The sequence below is a fragment of the Arachis hypogaea genome, chromosome 16, assembly GCF_003086295.3.
Source record: "Arachis hypogaea cultivar Tifrunner chromosome 16, arahy.Tifrunner.gnm2.J5K5, whole genome shotgun sequence".
Taxonomy (NCBI): domain Eukaryota; kingdom Viridiplantae; phylum Streptophyta; class Magnoliopsida; order Fabales; family Fabaceae; genus Arachis; species Arachis hypogaea.
The window spans coordinates 828,770-846,650 of record NC_092051.1 but is presented as its reverse complement, the minus strand read 5'-3'; the positions used below and the strand labels follow the sequence as shown (position 1 = coordinate 846,650).

The window sequence follows — 17,881 nt, the reverse complement described above, 5'->3', positions numbered from 1 at the left end:
TTTTAAATTATTTAGAGGCATTTTTATGAATAGTAAAATTCGAATATATTTTTGTTCGTATTTAAATAATTCGAAGCTTTTGATAGTTAACTCTATTTATACATATAGGTATTAATTTCATATTATTAAATATTAAAAACTTAACTGTGATATTGTTTTTATAAATAAAATAGCATTAAATTTATGTTTTTTGTTTTTATTTTAATAACCTTGATGTAAAATTATAATTTAGATATTATTTTATTATATTAACATTTACCTCAACTTATTATAACTACGCATGACAATTCTAGAAAAGAAAACTATAATTTGCTAATAATAGCACTATATTTAGATAGTAAAAAATTAATAAAAAAGTTGCATTTGGTATCTTAACTCCCTTCATTAAAGTTAGTTTATTCTTGTTGTTAGAATAATAGTAATTTTAAAATGAATTAACTATTATTATTATTATTATTATTATTATTATTATTATTATTATTATTATTATTATTTGATCTCGGTGACATTAATTATTTAGAGGAAATTATTTAAACTTTAAAAATAAATAGAAAGTTTTTTGGTGCTGATCATAAAAGTAAATATGTGATGTTGACACTATGTGTTCAGGAAATATATTCTCTTTAGTTTTTTTAACACTTGACAGAATTTAAATTTCTCACTTTTGATTCTATAAGTGGGATCAGAAATAAATAAAAAAAATAATAATAAATAATTAGAATAAATACTACACACTATCTATTTTTTTTTATTGAAGAAGATCCATTCTCATATGTTTATATATTAGTGCGATATGTGTATGGAGACGGTTGACTTATGAAATGCTATTTTTGAGTTGGCTGTAAGCTACGTTAATGTTTTCGTTATCCATTTGGGAGAAGCATTATTAACTAATCGTTAGGTGTGTGGGCTGGTAAGAGACTAGATGGTGAAATTTAGGGCTTGGGCCCAATACATTAGTTTTTATTGTTGGCATGACTTGAATTTTCAAATTAAAAAAAAAAAAATACGAAGAACTTTGAAAAGAAAAAAAACGAAATAGTAGTATTGTACTAATTGTAGACTTGTAGTAATAATACAGTTAGAAACAATAAAAAAAAAATAGTACAGTTAGGAAAAAAGAATAATATTAATTATTTTAATATAATTAGATTCACAATATTTATTAATTAAAAATCTATATTTTCAAATTCTTAAATTTATATTTATCTATTTAATATAAATATATAATCGAATTATATTACTATAAAAATTATTTATGTCGTAAATCTATGCAGGAACTACATGAATATTAATATTAACATTTTTCAGAACCATGGAAAAAAGTTTTCATTCTCACCGTAGCATCCACCAAGTACGAAACAAAGAAAATTTGCAAAGACAACGCAGAAAACAATTTTACTCAGAAATTGGTGCAAAAAAAAAATAAAAAAATCTCCCATATCCAACACATTATCGGTTTTTTTTTTCTGCTGCAAAAATTAGGGTTTCGATCTTCTACTCTCTATGCTCTTATCTTCTTCAACTTTCTCTACTCGATCTTCTCGCCGATCTAAGTTCTCGTAAGTTTCATTTCATTCAACTCTTTTCTTATCAGCAGTTTCTCGCCTTCAATTTTAATTTTCTCTTTGTTTATAGCTTTTTTCTTTCGGATTACTATGTTTACATGTCCTCTCAGCAACTTCAATTTTTGTAGTTCTTCCATCTTCCAACTTCACGCAGTGATATTTTAAAATTGCGTTAATTTTTTGTTTCAGTTTATATAGTGTCGAGGTTTTAGAATCTCTTGTTGCTTGTTGCTTCCGATTTTTTTTTCCAGCTGGATCCGTGGTTTCAGGTAGAATTTGTCGAAATGCCAGAAATTGTGTTTTTAGATTTGATACGTTGACCTTGTTAAGTGGAATGTGGGTTGTGGTAGTAAGGTACTAAGATTTAGGGAAGTAATCACGAATTTGGTTTAATGTAATTAGCTACAGAATATGGTTATTTGAATTATTGCATATATGTAGTTTCTGTTGGGCCGATTTATGCTAAATCACTTGAACTTGAACTAGATTAATAGTAATTAAACTAGGTATAATTCAAGTATAATGTGTAAAGAAAATGGTTATTTAGACAATAAAAAGGGGATCTATCTTAACTACCTTTTATTTAAGTTTCAATTCACCATCATCATCATATACTCTTTATTTAATTTTCATTCGTGAATTTTCAGTGTTCATGTAGCCATCCCATTGTTAAAGAACTATTTTTGGTCTTGGGCGTGGAGTCACTTTGATTCATTTGGAATGTAGCTTGCAAAGCTTAACTATAACATTGCAAAGACTAAGTCAACTTTTCATTGACTGATAGTTAAAGTAGAACACACACAAATCTTGGATGATATACTTGCAACCCTTTTTTCCTGTCAACTACATGTACTCTGTAGTTGGTAGTATCACCTGAAAAGAACCTTACTTATGTTTTTCTCTTTTTAGTTTATTTTTGCAGTGTCTTTTCTTCCCTGCATTCTGTGTTGATCACAAAGATTTTTCAAACCAAACAATTACCTTTCTCCATCCCTCTGCACTGCCAAACCGCTTGTAGTTTTGCTCAAATTTAGTGCTTCTCTTCCTAATTTTTATGACAGATACCATTTGAGGGTTTATATGTGAGTGTTTTTCAGCTGGCATTATTTGCATGTCTGAATCCTTGTTGACTTACCAAATCACATTATTGTGTAGGAATAATTTTGATCAAGTGTTAATACATTCGTTGATTGTACAATCCAATGTATAGCCATGGTATGTATTTCAATTTATGCAGCATGTATTTTGGTTGGAGTTATTTGTGGAAGAATGTCTTCCTATACAATTTCCCGTGCCACAAGAAAAATGGAGGAAAAAGATGCTCCACTTATATCTCTATATAAAATATGACTAGCTAATTTATTGATATGCAGGACTCCGAGCAAATTAGTGTTTGATTAACCAAGTTCCAAACAGGTTGAGGAGACCTAGGGCCAATAGTTTGAGTTTCTGATGGATGATGCTGGGCACCGTGAAAATGGAAGGCACAAAGCAGATCAATATAAATCTAGCCCCGGACAGGTACATGAAAATCGTTCCTGTTCATAGATAACTTCATTACAAATTGTCTTTATGAACTAACAATTACCAAGTTGGACATGTTTTTCCTCCTCACACAAGGTGCTTTATTCTGATAATGTTGGTCTCGAAATTGCTATTGCAGTGGTTGATGCAACATCAGCCTTCTATGAAACAAATTATGGCTCTTATGGCTGAAAGGGATGCACTTATTCAAGAAAGAAACCTGGCTCTTTCTGAGAAGAAGGCAGCACTTGCAGAGCGCGACATGGCATTCCTGCAGCGGGATGCTGCAATCACAGAACGAAATAATGCTTTAATTGAACGAGACAATGCAATTGCTGCACTTCAATATCGTGAAAATTCCCTAACCAACAGCAGTATGCCGTCCTCATGCCCTCCTGGATGCCAAATCTCACGGGGTATCAAACATATGCATCATCCACAGCAACAAGTACACCACATGCCTAATAATATGGGTGACGGTTCTTACACTGCAAGGGAAATGCACACAAGTGATTCCCTCCCAACTGTGCCCATTCCTTCAGAGGCTGGGAAGTCCCGGCGAGGTAAACGACCAAAGGAGCCTAAGTCAGTTTCACCAAATAAGAAGGCTTCAAAAGGTACTAGAAAGGTGAAGAGGGATGACGAAGATACTCACAAGATGATGTTTGGCAAGGCTAATGAATGGAAGAGTAGTCAGGAAATGATTAATGGGAGCGAAGACCTTAACAAGCAGTTAGAGGTGACAAAGGCCGATTGGAAATCCCAGGACTTGGCATTGAACCAAGTTGCGTACGATGAGTCGACAATGCCAGCTCCCGGGTGTTCTTGTACTGGTGTTCTGAGGCAGTGTTACAAATGGGGAAATGGAGGTTGGCAATCTGCTTGTTGCACAACCACCCTTTCAGTGTATCCCCTTCCAGCAGTTCCTAACAAGAGGCATGCTCGGATAGGTGGCCGGAAAATGAGTGGAAGTGCTTTCAATAAGCTGCTTAGTCGGCTTGCTACTGAGGGTCATGATCTGTCAAACCCAGTTGACCTCAAGGACCATTGGGCCAAACATGGTACAAATCGGTATATCACGATAAAGTAGATCACCAGCAGTTGCGCCGCTGGTGTAGCATTCCGTATCATGATATGTAGAGTCCACAATTGATGGATTCTAAAGTCATGGATGAAAAATAAGGCCATTATATAAAGTTTCATCTATGATTGAATCTGCCTAAATGGTCTGTGGCAGGGTAGAAACATGGGCATGTAAAAAAAGGTTACATTATGGATAAATAGCTCTAAATTGTCTTGATTAGTGCATCTAGTCATCAAACTCAAATAATTTTAGAGCCATGTGCTGTTTGTGGTCACGAACGATTCTAACAAATACTCAATTATTCTGTAGAATTGATGTATATGTAAAATTTCTTTCGGGTTTGTTGTTTTTCTGTTGTTTGTTCGTAGCTACATCTTTAGGTGGTAGTATTAATGTATGGCTGAATTTGGCAACTGATGCCCTTTCATGCTTCTGTAAATGTTCATGATGATGGAAACAATGAGAAGCGCGATAATGTAATGATTTTCCATCTGCAAATTCCTTAGCACCATTCTAAGATTGCTATTTATTTGGCAACGCTTTAAATTATACAGCTTGTTTATAAATCATCTATGCAATTTCTTTACACTTATCATAACAAAGTTCTTTTTCTTACACAACTGAGGGCGTACCCATTAGCTAATATCTATTAGGTAGAAACATCATAATCTTTTACTTGGCTTCAATTTGAAGTTGGCATAGTATTGAATAATCTTGTTCCAATAGATTTTACTGACCATACCTGTAAAAATGCTCTAACAAATACAATAGCTGCAACACAAAAGAACTTGGTTAAAAAGGATTTTTTAATCCAACTTAAGTACAAAAATTAAAGGTCATAAAAATTTAATTAAATCATCATCATCATCATCATCGTTATCATTATTATTATTATTGTTAAAAACAATGTAAAACAGTAAAGTACAAAACACAAAACAAGGTACTAATGAATCATGAGCCAAGCCTCAACTAAAGTACCCTAATTGTTTGCATATGTAATAATCAGTGCGTGTCAGATTACAAAATTTCATCACCTGCTATATCAGCCAGGGATAACTGTAAAATTATATTTCTCATCATCCACAGCACGACACCAATAAATCCATTATTAAAATGTTGTTCAACATAAACCAAAAATCTCACTTGAAAAGAAGAGCCTTAGAAATTATAAACCTAAGGTTGTGAATCAATTTTTGTAGCCTCAGACCGTCCTAGTTCAAAAAATGTTTCAACACATTAAATGCAATAACATTGCACTTCTGAATTATACAACTGCATCATAGGCTATAGATATAACAATCCTTAGTTAGCTTAATTCAACGAAAATTAAGAACATCGAATTTTTAGAATTAAATAAAATAAACCTTTTTTTTTTCAAATTACAGTAGGGTATATAAAGACGTAAACAAAAAGAGAACTAATTTTAAGAACATGAACGTGAGAAAGTGGCATCAGATCTTCCTATTCAAATGAAGCTATTCACTGCACTCAAAGGATTTGAGCTCTCAGCATTTCGAAAGATTCGTCATTTGGCCGAATATACGAAAAACGCAAACAGAAAAACCAAAATCTTAACAGAATCAACAAATTGATTGAACGAACAGAACAACGGAAGTGGGAGCAGAGAAGAGGAACTCAGATAGGAATTAGGGTTTGCGTTTGGATGAAAGAGGCAAGAGCTTCCATTTATAGGAGAAGGGTATAAACGGGGTTCGCTGATTTGAAGAATTTAATCGACGGTAGTGATTTGTTGCAAGGGGATCAATTAAGTAAACGCTCAAAGTTTGACTGTTTGATTTTGGGCTTGGGCCAAGTCTGCAAAGAAGAATTTGTTGACGTAAATTATGGTAGATTTTTCTCTCTAACGAATTTTCAGTCTCAGGCCAAACAATAAAAGTCATACCGTAGTTGCCACTTCATTTTGAGTTTAAAAGAGAGATTGAGACTAAAAAACAGAATTAAAAAACAAAAATTGAGAGACAGACATTAAATAAATTTTTTATATTATGTTTGATGTTAAAAAAATTTGTTAAGTTAGATTTAGAATTTAAAAAATAAAATAAAAAATATTGAAAAGTTAGATTTAAATTTAAGGCCCATTTTTAATTGTTTAATTATTGAATTCTTTTTTTTTATATAAAAAAAACCTTCGGATCCAAGGCTCAAGAGCCCAATTTATATGTGCAGTCAAAATAACCGATCCAATTTAAATTTCGAACTTATTAGCGCTTTTTTTATTAGGGTGTTTGCGATTTAGATTCGATTTAATTTTAAAGGTCTGTTAACTAATAAATTATTGTATATACAAAACAGAATTTAAACTTTCGATATTTGTTTATACGAATAAATAAACTGACTAATCAACTAATTAAATTGATCGTTTTATTTTCAATTTGAATTGAAGTGAATTGAATAAACAATTTAATTTAAATTTTGGATCATTTAAATTTGTACGCCCTACCTTTCATTTCATGTCTTAAAACCAAAATATAAAGCGACATGAATATTAAATTAAGTTTCCTTTAGGGTGAGTTGCCTAATCCCTTTGGATTTTAAATCAATTAGATATACCTAATACTCACCATGACTTAGTGACTAATAAACAAGTTTCCCATAACAGTGGCGGATAATAAGGAAATGGTAAACATCTTTGGATATTTTCCCATAACTAAATATCAACAAATATTGAGGAACACAAATTTAAACAAAATGTTTTTGTTATATTATACTATCTGTTTTACAAATATCTATTTACAAATTAGAGGTAAATATTAAATTAGTATTTAAAATATTAAAATGTTACTTGATTTTTGTTATTAATAAAATAATTTTTAAAAGATTTTTAAATTTGACAAAATCACCCAACTATAAAAGAATGACTTTACAGTGAATGTAACTCGAAAAAGGAGAGCTCTAATGATAACAGAGAACTTCGACGATGTTTTTGACGACCTTTTTTTGTGTTTGTTGCTTATTCTTCTTTAATCATAATCGGGTGATTTTGTTAAATTTTAAAATTTTTTAGGATTATTTTGTCAGTAACAAACATCAGATACTATTTTATTAACATCAAAATTTTTCAAATACCAAATTAGTATTTATCTCTTACAAATTATTATATTAACAAAAATACAATATTTTATATTAGGCTATAGCTACTTAAATAATCATATAAACAAATAAATCTACATAGATAATAATATTTTTTATCCGCAATTAAAGGTGAAGACCCATATATAATTATTTTTTATAGGAAGATATTAATTAAAAATCGCTAAATAATTTAATAAAATTATGACATATCAATAATTTTTAACTATGAAAAGAAAAAAGAAAGCCAATAAGTTATACCTCAAATGTCCATACTCAATTAAAAGATTCCGGATTATTTTGGTTAAAAAAAAAAAGGAAGGAAGAAACAATAAGCGCGTCTGACTGAATGAGGTAGACAAGAAAAGGCAACAGGAGAAAGGCACTTGATCATCTGCTCTTCACACTCTGCACTCTTCACACTTTGATACACACAGCAATCTTCATCCACCAACACTTCCTTCTCTCTTCTCCTTTCAAGTTTTCTTCTTTCTTTCTCTACTCTTCCTTTTTCGTTGTCTAAACCTCTTTCCCTTCTTCTCTTTGTTCTTTTGACTCTCTCTCTGGTGCTGCAAAGTTAGGGTTTCCTATGACCAGGTACACTACCCTTTTCATTTCTTCAATTACTTGCTTGCTGTAATTTCAGCTCAGGTATTAGCAATTGCCAACTTCTGCTTATTCTTCATGTGTTGATTGCTTGCTTGATTTCTTGTTAGCTAGTTTTAAGTTTGTTGGAATTTGAAATTCGGTTACTGATTAAGCATTTTGTTACTAGCTGATTCTGTTTTCTGGTTTAGCTTCTTGGACCTTAGTTAGTTTTCTGCTTCTTTGTGAAGTATGAGGAATCATCAATATTGAAAGAATATTCAGTTTTCTGCTACCGAATTCAGGATTCTGATATGCTCTTTTGCAACATTTGATATTTGTATGCAGCATTCCACAGTGGGAACTGTAGTGGTGTGGGTCAATGGAATCTTTTGATCAAAGAAACAATAGTGGAGTATTTGGTTCTTCAGCTGCAGTTCCTAGACCACCATCGAACAATAACAGATTGAATGCTTTTAATCAGATGGGTGCAGGTGGCTCTGAGAATCCGAAGCCGGGTATTGGTATACCGCCATCACACCCTAGTACCAATTTGCCATATTCTCAGTATATAGCTTCTCAAAACCAACACCATTTAGGTTCTCAGAGACTGCGTTCGCCCAATTTGAGCCCAGGGTCATCATCATCTTCGTCGCATTCGAGGTCTATGTCCCAACCCTCATTCTTTTCCCTTGATTCCTTGCCACCATTGAGCCCTTTGACTTATCGAGACCCTGTTGCTTCTCCGGTGCCAGCTGCAACCTCTTTTGGTGATTCGGTCGCAATGGATGTGTCTATGGAGGAAAATTTAGGTTCTACTCATACTGCGCCATCTTTGACCGCCAACAGAGGTCATAGTCTTCCTCCTCGCAAGGGGCACAGGCGCAGCAATAGTGATTCCCCTTTAGGAATATCCGGTCTTGTTCAATCTTATTCTCAGTCAGTTCCTACTAAGAATGTGAGCGACCGGGACAATTTGGTCTCCAAAGGAGAAAACACTGGTTTTGAGAAGCCAATTCAGTTAGTTTTAAAGGAGCCAAGTAAGGATATGGTCCATTTTGACTGCTTTACTGGAGAAGCTATGGGCAAGAAAGAGGATTGCATAGATGATTTATTTAATGCGTACATGAATTTGGATAACATACAAAATATGAACTTTCCTGGCATGGAAGATAAGGATTTGGATAGCAGAACTAGTGGTTCAAAGACGGTTGAAAGTAGTGACAATGAAGTAGAAAGTCATGCGAATGGAAAGACAACTTATGCTCAGGGAGCAACTTCAAGCTATAAAGAAGAACGGAAGGAGGGTATCAAGAGGGGTTCTAGTGGAGACATTGCACCGGTAGGCCGACACCGGAGAAGCTTTTCATTGGATAGTTCCATCGGGGATTTTCAGCTTGAAGATGAATCTTCTAAGCTGCCTCCTTTGCAAAATCGATTTGGTCAACACTCGCCTAGCAATTCAATAGATGGTAAAACATCTGACACCAGTATAGAGTTTGTAAAGCGTGAATTCAGCTCAGATGAGTTAAAGAAAATAATGGAAAGTGACAAGCTCACTGAGATTGCCATGGCGGATCCAAAGCGTGCAAAACGGTGAATTTTGTACCTTGCCTTTTATAACTAGTCGTCCCTCTCTTTTGAGAAAAAGAAAATTATGACAAATTCACTATCATAATTCATTGCATTTATTATATACTTGTCTAGGATTTTGGCTAATCGTGTCTCAGCTGCTCGGTCAAAGGAAAGGAAAACACGATATATTTCTGAACTGGAGCATAAGGTGCAAACTCTTCAGGCAGAAACAACCTCATTGTCTACTCAATTTACTAAACTACAGGTGAATATCTTCTGAGATGAGCTTATGTTACTTTGGTTTCTCAGTTTTATTCTATTACCATCGATCACTTATACTAATTTTTTTTCTACTTTTTTTCTCCCCCTGCGTTATTCTTGTCTCCAGATGGATAATTCAGAGCTTAAAAGTTTGAATAATGAGTACAAATTGAAGCTTCAAGCCTTGGAACAACAGTCCCAACTGAAAGATGGTATGCGTAAATATTTTCCTTCTACACTATGTATTATAACTAGCCCAAAACCGATCTAACTTTTGTAGAGTGTAACCTTGATTTGAAGTGGATAATTGTGTCATTTCTTTCAATTATGTGTGACAACAATCTTCACTCTATGCCTTTGTGTCTTTGTTCAATTAAGTTTGCTGATTATCAATTTTTTGAAATGTTTAATGTGAATTAGCAGAGTATGAAAGGTTTTTATTTTTTTAATCCAACCATGCCTTTTTGATTCATCTTGACGAATTCTTGTTTTTTGGAACCCTAGTGTAACTCTCACCAATATTGTATATCTTGGAAGTTGCTTGCATGTTATAACCCCCTTCAAAATTGTTTATAAAGATTAAAGAATGCTGTATTCTGGTTATAGTTGATTGGCCTGATTTTTCTTCAATAGATGCAGTTGCTCAAAACGTTCATGTTGCAAAAATTTATGCAAGTCAGTTGTTGTCTATTTAAATGTTCTCTCTTTAGTTTCTGCTACTCTTTTTATATCATTTTTGTATCAAATTTTACAGGGGTAATGCATGACAGCCGTTACTTTGAAGTGATGCTTTTTCTTTATAAGTTTGATACCTACTATAATAAAGATAATTGTTATTTAAATATTCAATCAAATATAACTTTGATCACAATCATATTCGTAATTCATGATTGGGGATGTGGCTTGCAAAATTCTAAATGTTTGGATTTAGTCCCCATCGTTAATTTGTCTTTGTTAATACAGACATTAACACAATCAGGATGTGATATTCTTAAGTTAGATTTCAGTTTGTCAGTTAGTATTTAACAATGACAAATTAATGGCATGGACCAAAACCAAAAGTTTTAATTTTTGTGTATCAAAAATAAACTACAAGGACTAAAACCAAAAATAATAAATTCTGTGGCTATAAAACTTATTTAACCCTAGATTTTTTAACTATGATAATGATACTTTTAGGGTGTGGGGGGTCCAATTAAGCATTCAAGGCTTACATTTCATTTCGACAACTGTGTAACAATTTGTGTCCTTATTTTCACAGCTTTGAATGAGACCTTGGATGCTGAAGTTCGGCGATTAAGGCGCACTGTCGCAAATCTTGGTGGAGATCCCCTCCTCTAAATTTTCCAAACAGCCATACTCCAGAAGAGCCAAAGCCACAGCCACAGCCGCAGCCGCGGTCGCATTCGTTTCTACCCGACGCATTGAAATCACATTTGTTGCCTGCATTTTAGGTCCATTATATTCATTTAATTTGTTTGTTTCTCAGTGTTAACTTATACTTGGAACACCTTTTCATGTTAGTGAACATAGCCCCCACTCCCTTTTCTTACCTATCATTGATTGTTCCATATTTTAGTTGAATCAAAAGCTCCATTGAAGAATCTCAAGACTTCACCATACAAAATGGCTGCTTTTATGTTGTGTTGGGATCATTGTGATGATACCTATAAGTTTCTTAGTATTCCCATTCATGGTTGTATTATGGTACCGTTTAGAATTTTAATTAGTGGTGGAGAAGACCAAGAAAATATATAGGCAATTATTAGGGGGGAAAAGGATTTTATTGGTTTGTTTATAGCCATAATTTATAGATTACAATGGTTTAATCTCTAGCTGATTTTTCTTGGTGGATAAATTTTGGGTATTATTGTTCTTGCAAGTTTTATATATAGCAACCGCAACTTTCAAATTTGTTATCATATATAGTCTGCAATTAGATAACCATCTTCCTTGGCAAATTTCTATAGAATTCTTTTCCTTTTAAGATATGTTATTTGGTAACTCAAATATTCCATTGTCATCTTTATATTTTTGGTACATTTAGATTAATATATTAGACATATTTATGTTTATATATATGTAATGTTTAGATGTATAATTTTTTAATGTTAAAAAAAAGTGAAGTGATAATTAAGTAGAAATGGAGGGACTAGTTATTTTGTTACTAGTGATAAAAACAAAAACCATTATAGATAACTCCAGATGACTATTAAAATGTTCAAGATACAATTTCTCATCCGTCTCTATCATAAATTCATAACTAATTTTTCTTTCACGAAAACCATTGATTGACATTGAAACGTGTTATGTGGGAAAATAGTGCAAGGATGTTCTTTTCTTATTTTAGAATTAAGGGGGGGGGGGGGGTCGGGGTCGGTGGGCTAAAGATGTTGATTGATATCGGAATGGTTTATTTGATGAATCCAATTTTGAAGTATAGTTGGTTGGTATAAAATAATTTTATATGTGTAATTCATTACGTGATAATACATTAATAAAAATAATTATTTTTTGTATTGACTATATCAACTGTCATCTAAAAGAACGGATGTAATTGTACGATTATGTAAAATATTATACACTATCAGTGTATTAAAATTAAATTTATTTTATTTCAAGATAATTTACATAAATAAATTAAATAAGAAAAAAATTTAAATAAGAAAAAAATTACATAGATGTCTTAAATTGAATTTTAATATATGCATGTTTCATTTGACTCTGTAAATTGAATCAAATAAATTTGATTTACACTTTTTCGATTTACTACTAATATAGCTAATTCAATTTACTATGTATATATTGTAAAGTAGTAAATCGAATCAACATTAAAAAAATATAAATCAAATTTATTTGATTCGATTTACAAAGAGTCAAACAAGATTCAACTTAAAATATTTATGTAATTTTTTTTTCTCATCCAATTTATGTATGTAAATTATCCTTTATATCATAAAAGAAAAATATAAATATTTTTAAAAAATATATACCGATAAATAATTATTTTATTTTATTTATTAAAAAAATCCCAAACTAAATATCTTTATAAACATGTATTAGCCTCTCCTAAAAGAATACCAACACAAGGTTATAATATAAATATACTAAATTCATAGAAAACTTGATCATTAGTGAGTGTCATCAATTACTCTTATCATAATCCAAGCTTTTTTAATTTAATTGCTAAAAATAAAAATAAAAAACCCTTATAATTTGCACTAATATTTAACAAAAACTTGTGTGTTGTATACATGAGTATATAAAAATACCATGCTAAATATCAATCCTAGGAAGGCACGTGCACACAACTAACTTTAAGGTAGTGTTTGTTTTGAGGTACTGAGATAGAGATTGGAAGATTGAAACTCAGTATCATGTTTGTTGATTCAAAGACTGATACTAAAATTTTTGTTTCTGTCTCTAAAATTTCAGTATTTCAGTACCTCCAAAAAGTGAGGACACAGAAGACTAAAATTTTTAGAGATAGAGATTAAAACTTTAATAATATTTTATACCTAAAATACCTTCATTTCAATTAGTTAATTCCAATTTTACCTTTTGTACAAATTAAATTAGAATTTCATTTTTGTTTCAATTTCTGTCTTTCACTCTACACCAAACAAAATATGGAAATTTATTTCAATTTCTGTCTCTTAATCTCTGTCTCTCGGTCTTTCCGTCTCTGTCTCTCTGCAAACACTATCTAAGGTACATGTTTCTTGGCCACAAGAAAAAGATCGTTTTTCTTGTGCATGGTTATCCCTGGCTTCACTTGCGTGTCAAACATTTCTTCATTGTCAAACCCAATTGGCAAACTCCAATCAAATGAGTGAACAAGATTTGCTAATGCAATTTCTATGGTAACCAACCCCATGTTCATGGCAGGGCAAATTCTTCTTCCACTACCAAATGGAATTAGCTCAAAATCATTCCCTTTGAGATCTATTGGATTCTCAATGAATCTTTCAGGACAAAACTCTTCTGGGTCTTTCCAATTCTTGGGGTCCCTTGCTATGGCCCATGCATTAACATAGACTAAAGTTTTTGGTTTTATTTCATAACCTTCTATGTTGCATGTTTCAATTGTTTCTCTTGGTAAGAGTAGTGGTGATGGTGGGAACATTCTTAGTGTTTCCTTTATTACTGCTTTGAGATATGGAAGCCTTTGAATGTCATCTTCATTTATGAAATCTTTGTCTCCAAATAAACCTCTAATTTCACTTTGAAGCTTTTTCATAGCTTTAGGGTTCTTCAAAAGTTCATTCATTGCCCAAACTGTTGTACCTGCACTTGGGTCTGTTCCAGCTATAAAGATGTTCTGCATTCACATTCAACGATCATGTTAGATCTAATTCCATAGCACATATTGTATTTATTTGAAAGACTATGCTGTCTGTACACTAAAATCAGCCATCAAAATTAACTATTAGTATAAAATACACGTTCAAATATAAATACACATTGAAAATAAATTAAACCACACATATATTTATATACAAATACATTGTGGTAACTGATTTTAATGTACAAATAAAACTTTTATTATTTAAAAATGTTTTTAACGAAAATCTAGTTGAATTCAAGTGTAAGCCATATCAGATGACAGACCAAAGCTTCTAAAATAAGAGAAAGTTAGTAAAATGAAAAAAGTGAGAATCTAATTTCTCTTGAATTATAGAACAAATATTCCCACCATAAAAATTACAAATTCAATTATGACTAACTCATTATTTTGTGGTTAAATTATACGGTTGTTCTCTATACTTTTAGTGAAATTACAAATTGGTTCCTACACTTTAAAAATTTGTAATTGGGTCTTTAAAGATAATTAAAATTTGCAATTTAGTCCCTGTCGTTCAAAAAATATTTGATTTAATAGAATATTCTTAGTATATTTTCTATTTTAACAGAATATTCTCAGCATATTTTGAAAATATTCTGTTAAATCAACACTTTTTGACTGGCGGAAACTAAATTGTAGATTTTAATTCTCTTTAGGAACTCAATTACAAATTTTTAAAGTATAGGGACTAATTTACAATAATTTCACTGAAAGTGTAGAGACTAACTGTATAATTTTATTTTGTCGCTTTATAATTTTTCTCATTTTAATTTTTTTTTCTAATTAAATAAATTAAATTCAATAACCAATAATAATTTCTTTTAACTAAAGCAAAAAATATTAAAAAGATGCTAGCTATAATTACTTACCATGAGCACAGCTTTTATATGATCTAGAGTGAGATCAAAGGAGAGTGAGTGATCATTCATCATCTCTAGAAAGATATCAATGATGTCTTTAACTTGTTGCTCATTGGATTTATTAGCCCTAGCTGAATCCATATGGTCAAAGATAACTTTTTCATAGAACTTGTCCAATTCCTTGAAGTTCTTATCTAGCCTCCAAAGTGTTCCTCTAAGCCAATCAACCCACCCCAAAATGGGAAAATGATCTGAAAAGTAAAACTCAACCAACAATGCTTGAGCCTCATTTAGCAACACTTGCAACTTGCTCCTTTGGCCACACCCTAATTCTTCATCAACAACATGGTACTCATTACCATACTCTTTCCCAAAAGCAACCCTACATATCAAAGTGTTGGTAAAAAACATCAAAGTGTCACTCAAGTTTACAACTTTGTTTGAATCTTCATGTTGGGATATCCTCCTAATCATGTTTGCAACCTCTTGTTCTCTAAAGGGTCTAAAAGAATGGACCCTTTGAGAGCTAAAAAGGTGCAAAACACAAAGCTTCTTCATCTCTCTCCAATAAGGGCTATAAGGTGCAAAACCTAAGTCCAAGCCATTATATGACAATTTCCTTAGGCCTAAGTAAGGTGGCCTACTTGCAAATTTGAGGTCATGTGTCTTTAACACTTCTTTGGCTAATTTTGATGAGGAAATAACAAGAGCTTGGGTTGAACCAAGTTTGAAGGACATGATGGGGCCATAGTGTTTGGAGAGTTCTCTAAAATAGTGATGTGGGGATTTGGCATCAAGTTGGTGGAGATTTCCAATTAGAGGAAGGCCTTTAGGGCCAGGAGGAAGTGGTGTTCTTGATCTTGTTCTTGTGTTTCTTTGTGTGATAATGAAGAGAACAAAGATGGATACTAAACTTAGAATAACAACTAGGCTCTCCATCTTGCAAACATACAAATTCTATCACCATCTTTCAAATTTATAGAACCAAACATGTCTTTGTTTTTTATGTAGAATTTAATTAATAGAACGGACCAATAATAAATAATAGTTAGGCTTATTAGAAATTATTGAGAGTATAAATAAGAAATTATACTATGTAATAAAAGAAAAAGAAGAAAATGAGTGGAGTAGGATAAATTTGAATTTATTATAAAGTCTAGGAAAATTTTCACCTGTTTCATTCATTTTATTGAAATAGCGATGTACCAGGTACGAATAGATAGGTGGTTTAAATTTTGTTGATAGCATATGGCGCAATTCCTAAAACATCCCTAGTTAGATAGTGAAATAACGAAAATGATAGTGAACATGACCAAACTAAAATGCAGGTGATTTCAATTAAAGTTGTCTCAAACTTATTCAATTAAAATCTTTTATATCCTTAATAGGACGGCTGAATTGTAACTCCTCCGATAGAAAAAGAGTTATTGAGGCGGCTTTAGTATATTAAAGACTAAAATTCTGTCGTGCTCAAATATAAATAGTGACTTCAGGATTTTAGTCTTCGATATACCAAAACCGCCTCAATAATTCTTTTTTTTATCAGAGGAGTTACAATTCAGTCATCCTATTAAAGATATAAAAGATTTTAATTAAGACTGAGATAATTTTTCAATTAATTTCTAATTTCTATGACTAAAAATACATTTTCGCACTATGATATATATACTTTTTTGTGATTCAGTATAGATGATTTGAATTAATGAAATAATTTATCCCAACATGCATACACCTTGTTGGAACTCATACAACTTATTTCACCATGTAACCAACTAAAAAAAACACAATCTAAATCTAATTTACTGGTCAAGTACCACTCATTGTTAATAGTCTATCATGACTGCTAAAGAAATAGCCCATGAACTTCAAATTAGTTATTACGTCCTTAGCTGAAATTGTTTGCATTTTAGCTTGGTCATGTTTACTACTATGTCTGTCATTTTACTATCTAATTAGAAATGTTTTAGGAATTACGCTATATATTATCAGACAAAATTTAAATTGTTTACCTATTCGTACTTAGTACACCGCTGTTTTAATAAAGTGAATAAAACACGTAAAAAATTTTCTATTTTTAAATCAATATCCAATGCTTCCTAATTATTGAATATGGATGTATTAGTCAAATACACTGGTATATGTGAAAGCTTTCCTAAAGTCTATTCCCTCAACCAATACAATACTTTCATCTTCTGTTGTTACATTGCTTGATTCAATTTTCAGAAATTGTTTTTTTTTTTAATTTTTCAATTTTCTTCTTAAAATTTTGTTTTCTACAAATGGATGTCCAACAATGGTCTAAGACGAATATTTTCTATCACTTAAAACTTGTACTTTTAGATTACGGGAAAAATGATAAATTTACTTACCATTCATACCAATTATCTTTTATATCTAATCATAGTTTTTTTTAAAACATGTGATGAAATATTATAATCAAGAGGTTGCATACCATTCTATCTAACTGCTCTTTGGACTGTACCGTCCTAACTTTCAAAAGATCATTATTTCACTGCAAACTCTCTCAGCCACACATTGATGCTTATCCCAATAGCATTGTATTTCCGACGCGAATTCTTTTTCGTGTGAGAGAGAAGAGTGTATCTTAAAATAGTGTGAGAAGAGATGTACTTTATTTTGTTATAGTTAAGATAAATTGGTGTCTTTGATTTGTTTTATTTTTCAAACAAACAATCATAAATTGGACGGTCCGATTTATGTTTTTGAAAATAAAAAAATTTTTAATGTTAAAATCGGACTATTTGATTTTTTTTTTAAAAATAAAAAAAATAAAAATACAAATCGGACCCTCTGATTTGTAGTTTACTTTTTTCTTTAAACAAATCGGACCATCCAATTTGAATAAATACCAATAAAAAAAAATACCATATCAAAGAAAAACACCTAATCTTCCAATAACAATGTATTACACATATATTTAATCAATATAAAAAAAATTAGCATATTTTCGAAAGTATAACAAATCTTT

The 17,881-nt window shown here is 31.5% G+C and overlaps 3 protein-coding genes and 2 non-coding genes across 7 annotated transcripts; 2 read left to right on the top strand and 3 right to left on the bottom strand.

Annotated features, from left to right (window-relative positions):
- The first annotated feature begins 1,167 nt into the window (after window positions 1-1,167).
- On the top strand, window positions 1,168-4,526 carry LOC112754325 (protein BASIC PENTACYSTEINE6). 3 transcript variants are annotated; one of them, XM_025801936.2, is made up of 4 exons: window positions 1,168-1,562; window positions 2,724-2,783; window positions 2,942-3,089; window positions 3,232-4,526. In XM_025801936.2, the coding sequence occupies exons 3-4, from the start codon at window positions 3,021-3,023 to the stop codon at window positions 4,180-4,182; spliced, it is 1,020 nt and encodes a 339-aa protein (XP_025657721.1). In that variant the 5' UTR covers window positions 1,168-1,562; window positions 2,724-2,783; window positions 2,942-3,020; the 3' UTR covers window positions 4,183-4,526. The 3 variants fall into 3 exon arrangements, with proteins under 3 accessions (XP_025657721.1, XP_025657722.1, XP_072075296.1); XM_072219195.1 differs by having other exon boundaries at window positions 1,285-1,562; window positions 2,985-3,089; XM_025801937.3 differs by lacking the exon at window positions 2,724-2,783 and having other exon boundaries at window positions 1,276-1,562.
- A 655-nt stretch (window positions 4,527-5,181) lies between these two features.
- LOC112762048 (small nucleolar RNA R38) lies at window positions 5,182-5,265 on the bottom strand. Its single transcript, XR_003182407.1, has one exon. It is a non-coding gene; the product is annotated as a small nucleolar RNA R38 (small nucleolar RNA).
- A 109-nt stretch (window positions 5,266-5,374) lies between these two features.
- LOC112762062 (small nucleolar RNA snoR20a) lies at window positions 5,375-5,461 on the bottom strand. Its single transcript, XR_003182421.1, has one exon. It is a non-coding gene; the product is annotated as a small nucleolar RNA snoR20a (small nucleolar RNA).
- Window positions 5,462-7,548: 2,087 nt separating this feature from the next.
- On the top strand, window positions 7,549-11,599 carry LOC112754324 (bZIP transcription factor 29). Its single transcript, XM_025801935.3, has 5 exons — window positions 7,549-7,863; window positions 8,200-9,447; window positions 9,559-9,691; window positions 9,815-9,899; window positions 10,949-11,599. The coding sequence occupies exons 2-5, from the start codon at window positions 8,234-8,236 to the stop codon at window positions 11,026-11,028; spliced, it is 1,512 nt and encodes a 503-aa protein (XP_025657720.1). The 5' UTR covers window positions 7,549-7,863; window positions 8,200-8,233; the 3' UTR covers window positions 11,029-11,599.
- Window positions 11,600-13,246: 1,647 nt separating this feature from the next.
- On the bottom strand, window positions 13,247-15,898 carry LOC112754323 (cytochrome P450 83B1). Its single transcript, XM_025801934.3, has 2 exons — window positions 14,902-15,898; window positions 13,247-14,008 (listed from the first exon to the last, which is right to left on the bottom strand). Exons 1-2 carry the CDS (start codon window positions 15,829-15,831, stop codon window positions 13,394-13,396), a joined length of 1,545 nt encoding a protein of 514 aa, XP_025657719.1. The 5' UTR covers window positions 15,832-15,898; the 3' UTR covers window positions 13,247-13,393.
- Between the last annotated feature and the right edge of the window lie 1,983 nt (window positions 15,899-17,881).

What these genes read in the sequence shown, in the direction of transcription:
- LOC112754324 (XM_025801935.3), top strand. Translation starts at nt 8,234, where the DNA reads ATGGAATCTTTTGATCAAAGAAACAATAGTGGAGTATTTGGTTCTTCA. An exon ending in CTCAATTTACTAAACTACAG is followed by an intron (nt 9,692 to 9,814) that starts GTGAATATCTTC and finishes TCTTGTCTCCAG; the next exon opens with ATGGATAATTCAGAGCTTAA. An exon ending in ACAGTCCCAACTGAAAGATG is followed by an intron (nt 9,900 to 10,948) that starts GTATGCGTAAAT and finishes TTATTTTCACAG; the next exon opens with CTTTGAATGAGACCTTGGAT.
- LOC112754323 (XM_025801934.3), bottom strand. Translation starts at nt 15,831, where the DNA reads ATGGAGAGCCTAGTTGTTATTCTAAGTTTAGTATCCATCTTTGTTCTC. An exon ending in ATATAAAAGCTGTGCTCATG is followed by an intron (nt 14,009 to 14,901) that starts GTAAGTAATTAT and finishes ATGTGAATGCAG; the next exon opens with AACATCTTTATAGCTGGAAC.
- LOC112754325 (XM_025801936.2), top strand. Translation starts at nt 3,021, where the DNA reads ATGGATGATGCTGGGCACCGTGAAAATGGAAGGCACAAAGCAGATCAA. An exon ending in ATAAATCTAGCCCCGGACAG is followed by an intron (nt 3,090 to 3,231) that starts GTACATGAAAAT and finishes TTGCTATTGCAG; the next exon opens with TGGTTGATGCAACATCAGCC.